The 15,548-nt window shown below is 53.5% G+C and overlaps 6 protein-coding genes across 15 annotated transcripts; 3 read left to right on the top strand and 3 right to left on the bottom strand.

Moving 5' to 3' along the window:
- Positions 1-154: 154 nt before the first annotated feature.
- Positions 155-1,431, bottom strand: H257_05989 (hypothetical protein). 5 transcript variants are annotated; one of them, XM_009831041.1, is made up of 7 exons: positions 1,018-1,431; positions 935-970; positions 851-885; positions 724-802; positions 619-660; positions 476-562; positions 155-417 (listed from the first exon to the last, which is right to left on the bottom strand). In XM_009831041.1, the coding sequence occupies exons 1-7, from the start codon at positions 1,402-1,404 to the stop codon at positions 379-381; spliced, it is 705 nt and encodes a 234-aa protein (XP_009829343.1). In that variant the 5' UTR covers positions 1,405-1,431; the 3' UTR covers positions 155-378. The 5 variants fall into 5 exon arrangements, with proteins under 5 accessions (XP_009829343.1, XP_009829339.1, XP_009829340.1 ...); XM_009831037.1 differs by having other exon boundaries at positions 476-660; XM_009831038.1 differs by having other exon boundaries at positions 155-562.
- A 505-nt stretch (positions 1,432-1,936) lies between these two features.
- On the bottom strand, positions 1,937-5,117 carry H257_05987. 2 transcript variants are annotated; one of them, XM_009831034.1, is made up of 10 exons: positions 4,914-5,117; positions 4,759-4,839; positions 4,639-4,697; positions 4,465-4,577; positions 4,275-4,411; positions 4,027-4,129; positions 3,860-3,976; positions 3,398-3,448; positions 3,063-3,349; positions 1,937-3,015 (listed from the first exon to the last, which is right to left on the bottom strand). In XM_009831034.1, exons 1-10 carry the CDS (start codon positions 5,087-5,089, stop codon positions 2,664-2,666), a joined length of 1,476 nt encoding a protein of 491 aa, XP_009829336.1. In that variant the 5' UTR covers positions 5,090-5,117; the 3' UTR covers positions 1,937-2,663. The 2 variants fall into 2 exon arrangements, with proteins under 2 accessions (XP_009829336.1, XP_009829337.1); XM_009831035.1 differs by having other exon boundaries at positions 1,937-3,349.
- Positions 1,979-2,633, top strand: H257_05988 (peptidyl-prolyl cis-trans isomerase). Its single transcript, XM_009831036.1, has one exon. The coding sequence runs from the start codon at positions 1,991-1,993 to the stop codon at positions 2,597-2,599; it is 609 nt and encodes a 202-aa protein (XP_009829338.1). The 5' UTR covers positions 1,979-1,990; the 3' UTR covers positions 2,600-2,633.
- A 161-nt stretch (positions 5,118-5,278) lies between the features above and the next one.
- Positions 5,279-6,695, top strand: H257_05986 (hypothetical protein). Its single transcript, XM_009831033.1, has 3 exons — positions 5,279-5,968; positions 6,069-6,281; positions 6,331-6,695. Exons 1-3 carry the CDS (start codon positions 5,303-5,305, stop codon positions 6,667-6,669), a joined length of 1,218 nt encoding a protein of 405 aa, XP_009829335.1. The 5' UTR covers positions 5,279-5,302; the 3' UTR covers positions 6,670-6,695.
- Positions 6,696-7,984: 1,289 nt separating this feature from the next.
- H257_05985 lies at positions 7,985-10,379 on the top strand. 2 transcript variants are annotated; one of them, XM_009831031.1, is made up of 7 exons: positions 7,985-8,646; positions 8,701-8,911; positions 9,155-9,364; positions 9,451-9,471; positions 9,549-9,905; positions 9,958-10,047; positions 10,096-10,379. In XM_009831031.1, exons 1-7 carry the CDS (start codon positions 8,018-8,020, stop codon positions 10,210-10,212), a joined length of 1,635 nt encoding a protein of 544 aa, XP_009829333.1. In that variant the 5' UTR covers positions 7,985-8,017; the 3' UTR covers positions 10,213-10,379. The 2 variants fall into 2 exon arrangements, with proteins under 2 accessions (XP_009829333.1, XP_009829334.1); XM_009831032.1 differs by having other exon boundaries at positions 9,958-10,379.
- H257_05984 (hypothetical protein) lies at positions 10,027-15,530 on the bottom strand. Of its 4 annotated transcripts, none has more exons than XM_009831030.1 (13): positions 15,383-15,530; positions 15,258-15,287; positions 14,731-15,194; positions 14,622-14,653; positions 14,396-14,563; positions 13,326-14,344; positions 12,751-13,244; positions 12,546-12,669; positions 11,836-12,486; positions 11,527-11,743; positions 11,317-11,478; positions 10,477-11,202; positions 10,027-10,423 (listed from the first exon to the last, which is right to left on the bottom strand). In XM_009831030.1, the coding sequence occupies exons 1-12, from the start codon at positions 15,506-15,508 to the stop codon at positions 11,042-11,044; spliced, it is 3,648 nt and encodes a 1,215-aa protein (XP_009829332.1). In that variant the 5' UTR covers positions 15,509-15,530; the 3' UTR covers positions 10,027-10,423; positions 10,477-11,041. The 4 variants fall into 4 exon arrangements, with proteins under 4 accessions (XP_009829332.1, XP_009829329.1, XP_009829330.1 ...); XM_009831027.1 differs by having other exon boundaries at positions 11,333-11,478; XM_009831028.1 differs by lacking the exons at positions 15,258-15,287; positions 15,383-15,530 and having other exon boundaries at positions 14,731-15,229.
- Between the last annotated feature and the right edge of the window lie 18 nt (positions 15,531-15,548).

Here is a 15,548-nt window from a genome sequence, read left to right as displayed (position 1 = left end):
TACTATTAATACGTAATATTAGTACTTCGTACCTATTAATAGTACACTGGTACTACTTTGTACTTCGAAGTACTTTGTAGTACTTACTGGGCATATTTCGAAAAGTTATTGAGTGTCAGCATTCCTCATGACTAGCACTGGGCACAATGATGCATGGACGTTTTACCATAAGTGTGGGTATATATATTATATATATACACATGCGAAGAATGTGTATGTTGGCACATATGCGAGACTGTAGAATGGCAGCCCAACGAACTGGTCGGACTTGTACTCCTTTCACAAAAGAATCAACGTGGACCGCGGGGTATCCTCGTCGAGAGCATCGTCAGCGGTGGCGGCCGGCGGCGTTGTTATCCTTGGTGAAAGGGCCGGATATCAATGCATGTCGGCAATGTTCTTTAGGATCTTCATCTCCTGCGTCAATGTAGTTCGTTTTTCACTCGATATGTACGACCAACGTCAAACACATTACTTGGTCCCGCGCTTGGAGCACTGCCGCCACGGACGCCTTGATCGCCATGTTCTCACTCTGCAGCTTTTCGGCTTTTTGGTGCGCTTTCTACCATCGACCCATGACACTACCGCCATTATCATGAGCATGGATGGAGGACCTACATGTTGGGACTTCTCCACCGTCATCAAGAGGGAACTCGTGCGCTACATGAAAAGTTTGTCATTCCTAGAATGGGATTCTGGCGACATATATATCGTCGTGTGTACCTGGTACTCTTGTTCCAGCGACGATAGCCCACGCATGAGTTCGTCTTCGGCTTCTTTGATCAGCTCGAGGCTGAAGACACTGCAACATCCCCATGAGAATCCAAGGTATTGTGAAGGGAGGTCGTACTGGCTACGTAGGGATTGCAACGTGGACGACCACACCTATGGGATATACATATGAGTGGTCGTCCAAACGCTTGTCCATTTCTACCGTGTCGTCGGGCCTTCCTGGCAAGCACAAGTCCGTCTACATGTTCAAGATCATAACAGATGTAGATAGATGCCCGAACGTACGTGGACTAGCTTCTGCTTTTTGGCCATGGCTTGGATGTGCTTGCGACTTGCGCGGTGCTGTGCCATGTTGTCCTCGTTCTCCTTCTGCGATCGTAGTAGGCGCTTTCCGCATTCGCAGATGAAGAATTCCGAGTCGCTGTTGGACAGAGCCTCGGCATGGCGCTTGCTGGACTTGTGGCGCGCAATGTTGTACTCGTTGGCATTCACGATGTGCTTGCCGCACTCACACACGAAGAGGCTCTGGACTGCGAGCTTGAACTTGTCGTCTTTCAACGGCCCGTCGTCTTGAAGCAGCGCTTGCTCATACTCTCTCGCAAACGCCGCCGCTTGGGCGTGGCCGTGGTGGTCGTGCTGGTCAACGTGCTCAACGACAGACGGTTGCTCCATGGTGAGGGGGGGAAGGGCGAGCGAAATTGCACGATGAGGGGGACACCATCCAGAAGTGCTTGCGTTAAGTGCGATCTTATTAATAGGGAGTTTCTATGATACACTCGTTAAAGTACGCTTTTGAAATCGCCCATGGCCCCCGCCCATCAACAAGAAAGTCGATTTGCTTTTACTGTTTAACCAGTGGTTTTTAAGTTAACCCTAACCACTAAAAGGACGTTATTTCCATCGATTCACAGTCAGGTAAAACCCAGGCAAATCACCAGAACCTCTCGTTATATTGGAATGTACCAAGCGAGTTATAAAGTTATCACTCGTCATAAGAGCGCAGTCAATGCTGGACGCTCTTTTCTTCGGTTCCATTCGTCTTCTCGTCGTAATTTACAGTTTACACTGTTGAACATCGACGTTTGCGTTGATGTGAATGTTGAAGTTTGAGTGATTAGAAATACCCATGTTTAATTAAGTACGTTTTTCGAAATATTCAGCCAATCCAAGTTGGCCATCCAATACCGCACTTTACAGGGAACTAGAAAGCCACGTGTGGTGTGGTGGAAGGATCTTCATTTGCATTTTGACAGCCAAGATGTCATTCAAAGCATTGTTCGTGACGCTCCTGGCGTTCGTGTCCGTGGTGGCCGCGGCGGGCCCAAAGATCACTCACCAAGTGTATTTTGACATCTCCATCGGAGGCCACAATGCCGGACGTATCGTCATGGGCTTGTACGGGAAGTCTGTCCCGAAGACGGTGGAAAACTTCCGAGCGTTGTGCACGGGCGAGAAGGGCCTCGGCAAGACCGGCAAGGCGTTGTGGTACAAGGACAGCACGTTCCATCGCATCATCCCGGACTTCATGATCCAAGGCGGTGACTTTACCCACGGCACCGGCACCGGCGGCGAATCCATCTACGGCGAAAAGTTTGAAGATGAAAACTTCAAGCTCAAGCACGAAGGCCCAGGCACGTTGTCCATGGCCAACGCCGGCCCGAACACGAACGGTTCGCAATTCTTCATCTGCACCGTCAAGACGTCGTGGTTGGATGGTCGTCACGTTGTATTTGGTCGCGTGATCAGCGGGTTGGACGTGGTCAAGGCCGTGGAATCGGTCGGCGCGGGCTCGGGCACGCCGTCCCAGACGGTGACGATCAAGGCGTCCGGTGAATTGGCCGAAGACGAATTCGTCACGGTTGAATAATCGCATACTAGTCAACATGAACAGTCGTCTCTTATCTCGTGCGTTACCATCGAACGTTGGTCTACTAAGCGAACGACGACGATGACATCGCCGGCTTACTCTTGGACGCGGCATCGCCGTACGTTTCCACGAGTTTGCGTCGGCGTTCCTCTGCCTCCCGCGACATCTGCACCGGTCGCGACGAAGTCGTCGCCAACGTGCCTTCCTTTGGTTTCTCCAACTCGACAAACTCGACGTCGCGCTTGGCCGGACTGCGCGACCGCTTCCGAGTCGTGAACCGATCTTGCTTCAACGACAGCGACCCCTTGTAGCTGGCCGGCCGCGCGGCGTAGTCCTTGCCCACGGCTTCCGCCTTGCGCCGCTCTTGTTCCCGTACTTGGGCCATCAAGTCGTCTGTCAACGCTCCCGACGCATCCCTACATGATCATCGTCCCGTCTCATCCTTGTCATGACAACAACGTACTTGCGCTCGCGGCTTCGACTGCGGGAACGCGACGACCCACGGCGGGCATGGCGATGATGGCGGTGCCGCGAGCGCTCCTCCGACGGCGACCGGCGGCTGCTGCGATGGCGGTCGCGAGGCCGAGACGTCGACCGATCGCGGCGTCGGCTACTGCGGTGGTGGTGCCGGTCCCTCGACCGCGAGATGGACCGAGATCGCTTGGACTTTGACGGAGGCGGCGCCGGCTTTTCAAATGCAATGTCCCCCAATGACACTTTTTCAGTGTTGCCGTACTCTGGAAACGTCACCTGGAACATGCCCATGTCACATATTCAATTGAAGCGTGGATGACATACCCAGTACTCGTGTGTGACATCGTCCACTTCGTCAATCACGGCGTCGTACATCTAGAATAGTGAGATATGTCACGATGACATGTCATGCATTCAAAGGGCAAACAGAAGCAGTGATATAATATATACATATATATATATATATTGCGATGCAAATGCAAGCAGATACATGTATATATAATATTTTCTGGTGCAAACACAAACAAGATATATATATATTGCGATGCGAATACAAGCAGACACACACACACATATATATATTATATTTTCTGGTGCAAACACAAGCAAGATATATATATTGCGATGCAAATACAAGCAGACATATATATATAATATTTTCTGGTGCAAACACAACAAGATATATATATTGCGATGCAAATACAAGCAGATTATATATATATATATCATTTTCTGGTGCAAACATAAGCAAGATATATATATATATATATATATATATATATGTACCGCAGGAGGGTGGTCTTCGTCCGTGTACATGGCTTTGACCTTGGTGCCTTTGACCAAATACTCGACAATCGCAAGGTTGGCTGCTTGGCGTTGCTTCTTTTGGCCGTGTAACAACAGCTACCCATACAAACCACCATATAGTTATCATGATAATATATATATATAACCTTGACTTTGATCCCGTCCTGAATCTTCTTGGGAATGCGCGGCAAGATCGTGTTGAAGTAGTTGAGGTCTTCCAGCAAGGACCGAATCCAAGCCCCCATGGTGCTACACGACAGCAACAGAAGTCGTACCATTCCAAAAGAAGAGAGAGAGAATGATCCCGTGAACCTTGTATGTATTGGTCGCGATAGGCTCTCTCAACTGCATCTCGAGGCAACTCATGGCGAGAGGTGATGAACGAACTACTTACGTGAGGATGGCATCGTTGGACGATGCGTTGAACTCTTCTTCGTCGTCGAGGAAGGGTTCGTACCATTCCCAAAGCAACTCGGGGTCGCATGTGTATCGGAGATACAAAAAGCCCACGCATCGAATGAACGGCGAGTCCTATGGGAGACTTGTCACGGGAGGATCACGACGAGGAAAGAAACGCGTCATACCACGTGCTTGAGGAGTCCTTGCATTTGGTTCACGGTTAGACGCATCGTACAGAACTTCATAAGCAAGCAAAAGCAAGTCGATGGAATCCGCGACGTGCCCGCGGCCCACGGTTCTAAGAAGCGCAGGAAACGGGGTCAAACGACACATTTGTGTTTGGGTACCATTCCATGTACCTGCATGATCCACACGGTAGTAGATTTCGTCGACTACTTCGTGGTACGTCGCCAGCTCACTACAACCAAGCGTGAGTACAGCATGTTGATGTGGAAGGCCCTGATCATGGAGGTTCGTACTAGAGCTTTCGAAAGTAGTCGGAGTTCATCACGTTGTCGTACAGCAGTGTGTTAAAGTTGTACGTTGTTTGGTTCCCATGACTACATCATATCATCACATGAGCAAGACATCTTACACGTCCACCACCCATCAAACTTGGGTTGAAACGACGTACATGGGGAGTTGGTTTTCCTTCACCCTGCGGGCTTCTTCCACGTAGTATGGATCCACAGGGACTTGCATCATCGCCGTGCCTGGGTATATCGCATGGACCATAGGATTCGTGGTGGCGGTGGCACGGCTTGCGAGAGCTTGCTGCATCTCCACTCGGGTAAGAGCGCTGCGAGACATTATTCTCCGAGGGGATCACGAATATGCAAGATCGGATTATACAGGTTCCACTTATTATAACTCTTAAAATGAAGCCATTATAATAACAAATCCTCCATACAAATTCACGTTATTTAAATAATCTCGGGTTTGACCAAGCAGCCAATCAGCGGCACTCAATCATCCGGATAAAGCGATAATGGTGTTGCAACCACCATTCGCCGCGCTAAGTTGATGTGCCATACCAAGCCGCTCTCTGCACTCCGCCGCGTCTCCTTCACTCCTCGTCGATCCATGGCTACCCTCACTACCTCTGCGACCACCGAATCTTCTTCATCTACTCCTTCAGTGCGAGAGCTCGCAGTTGAACGAGGCTGGAAGCTGTATAATGACCTCCACCAGCCGAAGCGCATTGTGGCACCGATGGTGGACCAGTCCGAGTTGGCCTTCCGCATGCTCACACGCAAGTACGGCGCAGACCTTTGCTACACGCCCATGTTCCATGCGCGTATGTTTCACGAAGACGCCACATACAGAGAGACCGCGTGGCAAGTCGAAGCTACGGACCGGCCGTTGTTTGTCCAGTTTTGCGGCAACAACCCCGACGTCGTGTTGAACGCCGCCCGTTACGTGGAAGGTCATTGCGACGCCGTCGACCTCAACCTGGGCTGTCCGCAAGGCATTGCCAAGAAAGGTCGGTACGGCGCGTTCCTCATGCACGAGCCCGACGTCGTGCGCGCGATCGTGTCCAAACTCAGCTCCAACTTGTCCGTGCCGGTGGCATGCAAGATCCGCCTCTTGCCCAAGTACGAAGACACGCTCGCGTTTGCCAACATGCTCATTGACGCCGGATGCTGCTGGCTTGTCGTGCACGGCCGAACCAAAGAAATGAACAAGCATGTACGTACGTACGTCCGGTAGAAGCTTCTGCGATATTGTTTCAAACGTCATACTGCTGCATCTTGGCATTTCTGCGACGACGTTTCAAATCAAGTTGTAGTTGGTTCGGGAATGCGATTGGAACGCCATCGCACGTCTTAAGAAGGCGTTACCGATCCCAGTGTTTGCAAACGGCGGCATCGAAACCGACGCCGACGTCCAGCGGTGCCTCGACGAGACCAGCGTGGAAGGCGTCATGTCTTCCGAGGGCATCCTGGAACGCCCGGCGCTCTTTGCCAACGACCGCGATCCACATGGAGTGCCGCTCCGCCAGGTAATACACTTCACATCGCATACAGTCAATATGCCTAGCTTGACACTAGATTGACTTGGCGATCGAGTATTTGGAACTGGCCAAGCAGTATCCGCCGCCCGACAAGTTTCTGCGCGCGCACTTGTTTAAGATTTTGTTTCAAGAACTCAAGGTGCACACGGACTTGCGCGAGCAGATTGGCCTCGGGCACACCCACGAGGCGCTTGTGGCTATCACCGCCGAGCTCAAAGCGCGCCTCGACGCGCCGGACGCCGAGCCGATCCCAGCGTCCGTCGAAGCATCGTGGTACCGCCGCCATCGAAAGCAACAAGAGATCGCCGACAGAAAACCCGCCATGGAAAAGTGCGACGATTCGGGCTTTACAGACTTTAGCTCGTTGTTTGGATAAGACCAATTGTGATTTTTCTTTATGCGGTAGTGTCGTGGTAGTACAGTACTAGTAGTAAGTACTACAGTGTACGACGGATTTTCAGGGACACTTGCTACTTCGAATTTGCCCATTCATCGGAAATGATTAGTTGAATTACTTCGAACTTCGGTGGAAATATCTCAATTTTGTTGACGGGCAGTAGTGGACACTGCTTTTGTCGTTGGCGATGCCTCTCATCTTAACATACTTGGCCTATTCAAATGCAAGAGGTGGCCCTACACTCCTTGACCATGCAAAACCTACTGTGCCAGGTCTGAGGTCATGGTGATCACCCCGCTAAACGTTATGTACTTGATCAACTTCGTCGTTCTAATCCTTTGCAAACTAGCTCCAAAACAAACACTCTTGTGTCGTCATACTCATCCAACTACTACATCTACTTATATGGTCAACTCGTACTTCTACTAGGGGCTAACAACACTTCTAGCAGCTTCCACGACTTGAGATGTTGCGACGACGGCGACCCACCATCCGTATCACCGAGGGCACGGGGAAGGGGCGTGGTGGTGATGCAAAGTGAACTGGACGAAGTACCGTTGGAGAAAGTATCCAGTCCCATAAGCTTGTGCAAGACAGGTTTCTCGGGAACTTGCCGGAGGCCCCGACGCCGCCAAACAGTAGATTGGCGATCTGGAGAATTGTGTGGTTGATGCCCCTGGACGACGGCTGCTGCGTCCTTCACGGGTTGTTAAGACACCACGGCAACGTCTCGTAGTACACGATGGGACAGCACCGGACATAAGATCTGGTCTATCATCGCGGGGCTGCCGTCGAATGCCGCCATGTCCGCTGTCGGCGCCACGAAGCAGGTTTGGAGGTCCAGTAAAGCGGAAGTAGTCGGACCAACAACAACATAATCGTGCGTCGGTGCTGCTTCGGGGGGTAGGTGGATGAACGAAGGTTTCCTGCGCTGATAGCGCCGACGAGAGGGAGCAGAGGCACGTTCAGGGGGTAATTTCATGTCCCGACGACTTGCACTGCACCCAGAAGTTCAGGAACGACCCACGACAGCGCGGCAAGCAAGGCGCGTTCACCGCCACATTGTGAAGTGGGAATAACATGCACAACGAGTCGAAAACCTCGCTAGTTTCTCAACTCGGCTTAGTTTCCACGAGCAACTGGAGAAGGTTTTGGAGCTGCCGCTTTCAGGAGTCCAAAGATCGCGACCCTTGGGAATTTCCCATTTGATGCAACAAAAAGTTGTGAAGAACTGTCTATATCCGGATATGTATGTAAATGCAAGTCGATATCCGGATACCAATTCGGACTTTGGCTACACAAGGGCAAGGTTGGTGTCATCGTCGTCATGAGTGCATTCGGCAGGTACCTTAATGCTGGATCGAACAACGATGCCAAGGCTAGCGCCACTGGATTTGCATCTGCGATCGGCCCACCCTCGGGATCCACGGCGTCGGCAGCCGTGTCTCGCCTGGGGGGCATCCTCTCGGCCGCGTCAAAGCTCGGGTCGACGTTGGGTGTGTCCGCGGCCGCCCCCGGTCCTGTTCCAAAGCAGCAGCCGGAAAAGGTGAACCGTGACGGCCAAATGTCGGAGTATGTGTACGAGTACGACCGGGTGGACGGGACTGTGCTTCGACCGAGCATCGATCCAAAGCGATACGGTGACGACCGCGCCGTGGTCGGTGTCGGCGACGACGTGTTTCCGACGATCGCATTGGACGACGAGTGCGAATGGACCAGCGCGTGGGAAGTGGACATGTCCAACTGGGCCAGTGTCGACAAGGACGGGTGGACGTACGGCGCAGACTGGACGGACGTGTTGAAACTCTCGCGCGACGAACTCTCGCATGCCACCAAGCATCCCAACGATTGCGTGCGTCGGCGGAGGCACATTCGTTACTGGAAGCGCCGCGACGACAACTCCGCCGAAGGAGGCGATGCCGCGAACGACGCGTGGAGTGGCGACGCTGACACCACGTACGCGTCGTTCGTCACCAAGCATGACCACTGAGCGTGTTCTTGTTGGTGTAGACTCATGGACGAAGACAACGATGACCCGTTCTCCCGCACCGCGCAGAAGAAGCAGTCTGGGTTCCGCTTTGCCGCGCGCGCCGGCAAGGACTTCACCAAGGACTACAACAACATTGGCGACTTGAACTCGTTGTCGTGGCTTGTGAATGCCAGCGAAACGAGTGCAGCGCCGACCGACGAAGCTATCCGTGAAAAGACGGCCAACCTCGAAGTACGTACGGAATTCATGTCCACTTTTACCAGCATTATCAATTGTTTGGCTTTTGCATCTCTTGGGGTTTTACTCAAAAGTGAATCGTCCAACCCGTGACGATGTATATATTATGTTCAGAGGTATTTTGTGATTTACAGCCAATCATATTGCAACATTCATTCGTATTTTTAGCCAATCAAACTGCTTGTTTGCCTCCAAATGGTTTTTGGCAGATGTGGTGGTAATACGCAATATAATTAGGAACGCATTAAAGAAGCATCGGAAAAGTCGGCGGCGCAAGAACAAGCGCTGCGGCTGAAACATCAGAAGAAAGCAAAGGAAGTGGCTCTGCAGCAGCGAAAACTCGCGCTTCTCATCGACCAATATCGTAAAGTGAAGGCGGAGCACGACGTGTTGCAGACGAACGCGGTGGAACTGACCCGCGTGGTCGAGAAACTTCGCAAAGAAGCGGTAAATATCACATAGTATTCTTGGTTCTAATCTCGACAAACAACCCCCCTCCCTGTGTCTCATGGACGAGTGTTGTTGATTCGTAGACGGAGAAGGATATCTTGGCGGTACGACCGCGACCCTCTTGTCAATCCCTCCACCGTGGTGGATGGTGATATATATATAATGGTATTATATATATTAGAACGACGACCAACGAGCTATCAACGCGGAAATGCAAGCGGCCAATCAAGCATTGGAAGAAAAGGCCAAGGCTTTGGCGACCGCGCGTATTCGCTACAAGCGCGACAACAAGTCGCTGACGGCGGCGATCCAGGCGGCCAAGCTGCGGCTGGAGCAGCAGGAGCAAGCCGCGGCCGCGGGCACGGCGCAGGACCCCGCGGCCAAGGAGCTCGAGGAGATGGTGGACAAGCTGACGAAATTGCATGCCAAGGTGGACGCTGTCAAGCAGCATCGGCTCGCGATCGAAGAAGAGCGCAAGGAAATGTTCAACCAGGTCGTCGAGAAGAAGTCGGATCTGCGTCTGCAGTCCAAGCTCAAGGTAGTGATATATATATATATGTGTTTGGAGGGTGATTTTGAAACCCGAGTAGGTGGAAACGTCGTTGGCAGACGTGGATTCCAAGCTCTCGTCGCTCAAGTCGGAGCAAGAGAACGTGATCAAGTCGTTTGCGACCAAGCCCGTACGAGTGTGACTCTGTCACAGATATGACTGGATGTTTTGTAATTAGGAGGGCAAAGTTCTGGAGCAGCTCAACAAGCGCCGCAACGAAATCCGAAACGAAATGTCGGCACTCAAAGAACGCCGCATGGAACTCACAGTCAAGCAGCGTCAAGTCGAGCTGTAAGACACACGTGATAACAGTTGGTTTTGCATGTTCACCAAAGACTTGGGCATTTGGGAGGCAAACAATGACAATAACAGCATACTACTGTACATATGTACATCATACTACAGTAGTAAGTACCCTTCATCGTCAATCATCCTGTGGCGCGTCCGTGTCGTGCACCCAACGTGGTGTGAATGGCCTTCAATGCATGCACTACGTGGTTGTCCAGCTACTCAAGGAACAAACACTTAGACCAATCGTCAATCGACAAGAGAACTATACCGCTTTCTTTTTGCGTTGATGTCGACCTATGCGGTCGAGGAGGTCGTCGGGGGGTCGAAGCTGCAGGTGCAGTTCCTTCTGCAGGAGCGCGGCGTAGGACTCGCGCTTTCGGCGGGACTTGGGCACAGCGTGGAGGCGGTCCATGGCGACCTGTTGCTGCGTCGGGTGGACTGTCTTCTTGGGCGGATGGTGCGCCAGGGGACGAAGCCGCTCCCGCCGACGCAGCACCCGTAATGCAGCCGCCTTGTGATGGTCTTCACGCTGGGCATCATAATTGTCATCAGTAGTATGTGGCGGAGGGTGGTCGTGATTTGTCGGCAGGCGCGGCATCGAAGCGTGGACACAGAAGTATGTGGTTTTGGCGTCGCGCTCGGCGGCTTCCAATCTGGTCAAGATTGCGGCCAGCGTGTGGGGGTTGAGGTCGTCGGGCACGCGTTCGACACTGCGATAGCGTTGCCGAATGCGCGTCTGCACCTTGTCTTGAAAGTCTTTGGTCATCGACGACGCCTCCATCGATTGAAAGTACGAGTACTGCCGCGACGACGGGTACAACTTGTCTTCATCTTCAAACGAACCAGCTCGTCCTTCGTACTCGTCGTCGGGACGATGGGAAACACCCAAAGATGGCGACACAAACGATGCGTCTGACATGACTGAATTGGATCGTCCGAGCTCCATCGCTTGGGGCGGCTGGGCGTCGTCGTCGTAGTCCTCCATCGCAATGTACTATCCACACCATGTTATAGGTAGGTGGTGGGTGGGGTGTTCCATTCATTATACTAGTACAAGACATGTTGTGGATCCACGGCATTCATATCTTAGGCAACAAAGTGCACGTACAGCCTCCATATTGTACCTCTGCATCGCACTGGGCGCACACGGCATCCCTCACAAGTATGGGGGCCACCACGCCATGGCGAAGACACAAGCCGGGGCTCGTCTTTGCTGATGCACAACACATCAAAGGCGACACGTTTCCACGTTCGGCGAGTTCCCAAAACTCTATTCCCCCATATGACGCGTTAGTATTGTTTTGATCAAGATGTATACCTCGAAATCCAATGCCGCCGCTGCCAAACTGGTCAAACCCGGCAAACGCGTCTTGAAAATGGGCACTTGCCACCAGGTCGCGGGTGGTTTCTGTGACCGCCGTCGTCCACTGCCTTCGAAGGGCAGAGTCCCACGCGATCAAGTGGGAACCCGTCGCCCCGCCAGCCGTCGCTTTGGCGTCCGCGGCGTTGGCGGCATCAGCCTGTTGCTGCAATTGCTATACAACGCCCGTCGTGAGGAGTAGAACCATGATTTATAGAGAAACACACGAGATTGGCGCTTTGGATTGAGCCTGGTGGGGGTCGGTACCTGTGGCAAGCATCGAAATTCGCCCATGTCCATGTACCCTGAATCGTACGCTTCGATGCGCTCAAACAAGTGCATGAGCAGTAGCAGCCTCAAGCGCGTGCGCAGGCGTTTCTTGTGCGCCGCGACGTCGGCGGCACTCATGTGCACACTGGACGGCCATTCGTGAGTGGCGAGAAAGGCGGCATCGGGGTGCGCTGTGAACCCGGCGAGGTGACACCGCCGGACCGCTCGGTTCCACAGGATGCGGTGCTGGGAAGGGCAGGACGATGGCGCGTCTTGCGGTGTGAGCCACGCCAGCACTTTAGTCGGTGATTGCTGGAGCCAGTACGGAGACACGAGGGGTTCGAGGCTGTCGGACAGGGGCAGCATGGACGGGATGCAGTGGGTGTCTAGGAGCACAAAGAGGAGCTCCGCGAGGAGAGCGATCGCTTCGAGTCGAAGGGGTCTGGAGTCTTTAACGATGCCTCGGAACAATTGATCCAGCGTCCACGATGGAGCCAAGGCGTACGACGAGGGCGCTCGCCAAGACGACACGGATGGAGATTTCGACGACTTCCATGAACCATAGCTTACGGTTCGCAACAGAGTTGCCGCCAAGAACGTAGGGACAACGTCGATGTGTCCTCCAACTCGGCCCACGAGTCGCCGCATCTGCGACACCGCGCACAGCCATGAACAAGTAGTTGATATGTATATAGATAGATATGTACCGTTGAGAACGGGGCTTGGAGTTCCAAGTCTCGCCGTTGCCGCTGAAGGTCATGCATGAGTGAAGACTCCGTCGTCATGGCAGTAGTAGGGGCGAGCGACGGGCGGCGGGTGTTGATACCGTCACTACGCAAGAAGTCAAGAGGGGTGACCATAGAATCACTTTGAAGAAGCACCAAAGCCAAGCCAACGAACGACTGTACGTACCCAGCAACGGCGGCAATGCCCTCGGCATTGAGTCCAAACAAGTCGGGCGGGGCAAACAGCGGCATCCACTCAATGGGGACGGCGATACTCGGCTGATAGTACGACACATCGGGCCAGAACACTTGATGCTCCTGGACAAAGTCGACGCCAGCGATGGCGCCTTGGAGCGCTGCGAAGTCGTGCTGGTGCGTTCCAAATACGCCCAACGTGACTTTGAGCTTGAGGAGGCCCAAGCTGTGGGTTTTCACGTGCACGAGTACGCCGCAGTGCGACGGACCTTGCAACCGATCATTGTCGTCGTCGTCGTCGTGGTCGCCGCCATTGTCGATAGAAGCAGCCGCCGCCGACGCTTGGCCCAGCAGCGGTTTCAACGACAGCACCGCGTGCCCTTCAAACGCGTGCGTGTGCGTCGTTTTCATTTTGATCTGGATCTTGTGGTCTCGGCACATGGTTCGCAGCGCGTCGGGTGTAGCTACCGCGTAATGTGCACGGGCCTATACATGTACGACGTGAGCTCATTCGATCGTAGAATGTACACCAAATGACAAGGGAATGAAGTATATATGTGAACCTACCTCGCAGAGCTGCCATCGATGGGCTGTGTGTACTTTGGGTCCGTCAAACGACAACGTACTGAACGTTTGGCCGAGTTGGTACTCCAAGTGGTAATTGGTAGGGTCGTCTCTGCTGAGGACGTCTTGGAGCTCGTGGAAGAGCAAAAAGAAACAAAATTGCTGGCAGTTCGGGTCCACGTCGGGGCCTCGCACGATGCGAAGGTGGTCGGCGGCGGATTCTTCTTCCTCTGGCATCGAATAGTCATGCGGGTCGCGCTCCTGACGGAACGCGTCAATGCGTTGCAAGATCGAGTCGTGCTTTGCCCGTCGCCCGGCACTGTCCACCAACAAAGTTGGCATGATGGGAGGTGGAACAAAGAAGCGGTGAATGGCGGCCGCAGTGTCGCACACGGCTGCTTGGTGCTTGTAGATCTGGTAGCATACCAAGCACACGCGACATTCCGACGCCGCGGGGATGCTGGTCGCGCGGTGGAGACTTGCTTCCCAAGATGACAAGTGCACTCCGCGGTGTCGCAGGCTCGTGAGGGTGTCACTGACCATGTGGAACGTCATGGCGTAGCCACGACTTGTGGCGGCAGCTCCCATTGACACATGCTGGTCGTCGTCGTCGAGCACCAAGCCAAGCGCGTCGGCGTCGGTCAAGTCGAACGAGTTGTGGCAAAGAAAGCAAGCCGAGGATGGCGGGTGAACGTCACTGCTGTCTTGACGCATGGCGGCGATGTCCGTCGTGCTGATGTCAGCGTTGTCGTCGTCGTGAAAATTGCATCGAGTTGGCCGTCGACGCAACAGCTTGGGGACGTGCACGAGCGAGTCGATCAATTTCGACTCGCGGAGCAGCGCCACGACCCCCGGTACCCGCATCTCGTACCGAAATGACTTGACCTGGAGGCACCACCACGTGCCAGCTGCATCTTTGACGAAATCGGCTTCCATGTCGTTGAACTGGACTGCGGGGATGTGGGTTTGTGCGTGTGCGACGATGCGTTGAATCGCGTCCACAGCCGGCGCGATCGGTCGACCTAATGTGTGTTGGCGAGCAAAGGTCAAGAAAGAGCCATGGGTGTACGTACCTCGCAGTTTGGCAGCATGCAAATCGGGCGGCCACGTGTGAATGACGTTGTCGTCGACATGCAACGACGTAGGGGCGCTGGACACGCACGTGAATCGCGCAAGGATGGCGGCATCTCGAAGCGCCATCTCGAACGGGTCGGTTTCTACCGGCGCGGCTCCAATGCCCCCTATTTCATCAACATGAACGAACGATTCGTGTCAAAACGATAGTCGGGTAGCTCGTACGCAAAGCCTCAGATCTATCCGACATGTTGAGGCTACAACGACATCCATTTGTCAGTGATGAAGAACCAAGCATGTTAAGGCGAAGGATGACGGAATATGGGAAACCAACTTGTTGACGATGTTGACGGCAGTGTTGTTGGTGCTGCCCCGTGTCCATTGCACGCGGTAGAGCGCCGCGTGCGCTCCTCTACATTGGACGTACTTTTGCACCCCGTACGACAGACGTTTCGGGTCGCCGTTGAGAATGCGGTCGAGATCTCGCTCTGCCACGGCCACTGTTTGATTTTGGACTGGAACGTGGGGCTTGGAGAACGGCACCTTGCGCACCGCCACCACCGTGTCGTCGTTCGTTCGCGCGTCGTCGTCGTTGGCAACGGACACGTCCGCGACGAACTTTCGCTTCCATGTGATGGGTCGATCAACATGAACGACATGTCCCGAGGCGTCGGTTGTAAGCCACAGCAAGTCCTCTTTGCCGCCTTCCGCCATTTCGCACAGTGCCGTGTTGGGGAGGTTCAGTTCGAGCTTTCGGTCTCCAAGGGGTTGAAGGAACTTGTAAAAGTACAGACACGGCTATACAACAACATAACCCATGTCGTCGATCGCCACTCCTTTGCTCGTGAAAAAGCGATGTACCTTTAGTAGACTGCCCAATGGATTGGAGTCCTATGCACAACCACGGGGTAGAGTTAAAGCCTGCGCTTGGTGGTCGACGCTGACACAATCCCAATCAAGCACATGTGGAGTTCCTTAACAAGTACCGTCTCGATGCTGGATAGACTCAACATGGATCGAAACCGTCCAGGAAGAGTGTCTTTGTCGCCTCGGTTACCGCCGCCATTCCCTCGCCGCCCCCGGTTACCGCCGCCGCCCCTTCCTGCGGGCATGCGTGATTTGCGCGGATTTCGGTTTCAGAAAGTGCGGAAA

The sequence above is a fragment of the Aphanomyces astaci genome (genome assembly GCF_000520075.1).
Source record: "Aphanomyces astaci strain APO3 unplaced genomic scaffold supercont1.11, whole genome shotgun sequence".
Classification (NCBI taxonomy): Eukaryota; Oomycota; class Saprolegniomycetes; order Saprolegniales; family Verrucalvaceae; genus Aphanomyces; species Aphanomyces astaci.
The sequence above is the reverse complement of the archived record's forward strand: the minus strand, read 5'-3'. Positions and strand labels throughout refer to the sequence as shown.